The sequence below is a fragment of the Austrofundulus limnaeus genome, unplaced genomic scaffold (assembly GCF_001266775.1).
Source record: "Austrofundulus limnaeus strain Quisiro unplaced genomic scaffold, Austrofundulus_limnaeus-1.0 Scaffold234, whole genome shotgun sequence".
Lineage (NCBI taxonomy): Eukaryota > Metazoa > Chordata > Actinopteri > Cyprinodontiformes > Rivulidae > Austrofundulus > Austrofundulus limnaeus.
Window position 1 is genome coordinate 141,187 of NW_013952636.1, and position 1,669 is coordinate 142,855.

At 35.5% G+C, this 1,669-nt stretch overlaps 1 protein-coding gene across 1 annotated transcript in view; it reads left to right on the plus strand.

Moving 5' to 3' along the window:
• LOC106525551 (troponin T, cardiac muscle isoforms) overlaps positions 1-1,669 on the plus strand; it is a gene marked incomplete in the record, with an annotated part of 22,110 nt that overhangs the window by 18,038 nt on the left and 2,403 nt on the right. Inside the window, 1 exon segment of the mRNA XM_014019836.1 lies at positions 910-947. Coding sequence (XP_013875290.1) covers positions 910-947 — 38 coding nt within the window.

Here is a 1,669-nt window from a genome sequence, read left to right on the forward strand (position 1 = left end):
ATTTTACTTATGGCTCATGATGTTACCACTTGAAACATCACTAGCCCTGAAGCTGCTGGTAGACATCGCGGTTGGAATTATCAAAGGTTTTTGACACCTGAGAGACACCGTAGCAACTCCTTTGTGTTTGGAAGTGGGGGGTGGGGGTGGGGGGAGGACTAGGGAGGATGATTCAACCACTCAACCACTAGATGTCGCTGAAAACAACAAATCCTACACACTGTGCCTTTAAATACTTTTTCTTAATGAACATCAGATTAGTGCGGTTACATTAATTAAACTGATTTACAAACACAAACCAGTAAAGATTGTTGGATAAAATGTCAATAATTGGACACAGAGGTTCAGAAGCTGTTTCTGTAACGAGAGACTCCCCTGAGGAGGTTTTTAGATAGATGTAGACCTGTTACAGACCTGTAACTGGGATTTTTTGTCTTTGTCCTTCCAGCTGACACATATCAGTAGTTTAAAATAACAATAAAGCTGAGATTGCCTGTTAATGTCTCCTGAGTTGTGAACTCCATTGGCAGGTTTTATTACTTCGAGACGAAACCAGGAAATGAGTTTTCTCAGCTTCTGCAGTTCAGATGAGGCAATCAGCTGCTGTCTACTTCACTGTGAGAACAGCAAAACCAAAGCCTCTTTTTAAAAAATAAACATCATTTTCCAAACCAGGTAAACATGRTGTCTCTCACTTTGGTGGCTCTAATTTGATACGATTTTACTGTCAGGAGAGCATCTCTTTCCTCGGCTGTGGCGGTGCTTTCACAGCTCGGGATAAAATCTGAAGGCAGACATTTAATTTCAGAGATTTTGTAGCCAGGACACACATGACCAATCTAAGTTCCTGGTTAGTATCAGGTTTTCTCTTTGGCTCAGCTGATATTTAGCGTTTTGTCCTCCTCACAGATCAATCTGCTCCAGGCTCGTGTCCACTCCTCCCAAAGGTGAGTTGTACAATATTTGTACCAAGCAGCTGGTAAGGCCTGAATATAATGTATAAATATATATTTACATCACATGTTCTGTAAGTTGTCTATAGAGTGACTTGGAAGATTGTGCTCTCTAGTTCAAATTTTCATGAGACACATCAGAATGTAAGATTTAAAAAAACAAATACACTGTTCATGTAAACAGGTATGCAGTAATTTTATTGATTTTTGTAAGACTTATTATAGTATGCGGTATTTTTGTAATTTTAGATGACTTACTGTATTCAGGTCCCTTTTGCAAATGAAATCTGGATTTCAGTAGGGTTTTACCAAATTAAATAAAGGAAAGGAAATGAAAATAATAAGTGGTAAGTTTGTAATTTGAGACAACATTTTATGTGGTATATTTTATATTTTTAGACTATTTACATGTTATTTTCTCATATTTGGATGACATGTATTGTTGATCAATTTCAGATGACTCATGTCTTGAGTTGTCTGTAATTGATCAAAATAACTTATGGTATTTTTTGTATTTGTATTTCTTAAGTGGTATTTTTTGTCTTTTTAGATGACTTACTATATAGTAAATTGTATTTTTAGTTTTTTTAGAGGACTTACGTATGTTGTATTTATTGAGGTTTTTTTTAAGAGGATTTACTACAGTATGTGGTATTTTTGTCTTTTTAGATGACTTATTACTGTATGTGGTATTTTTGTCTTTTTAGATGACTTAT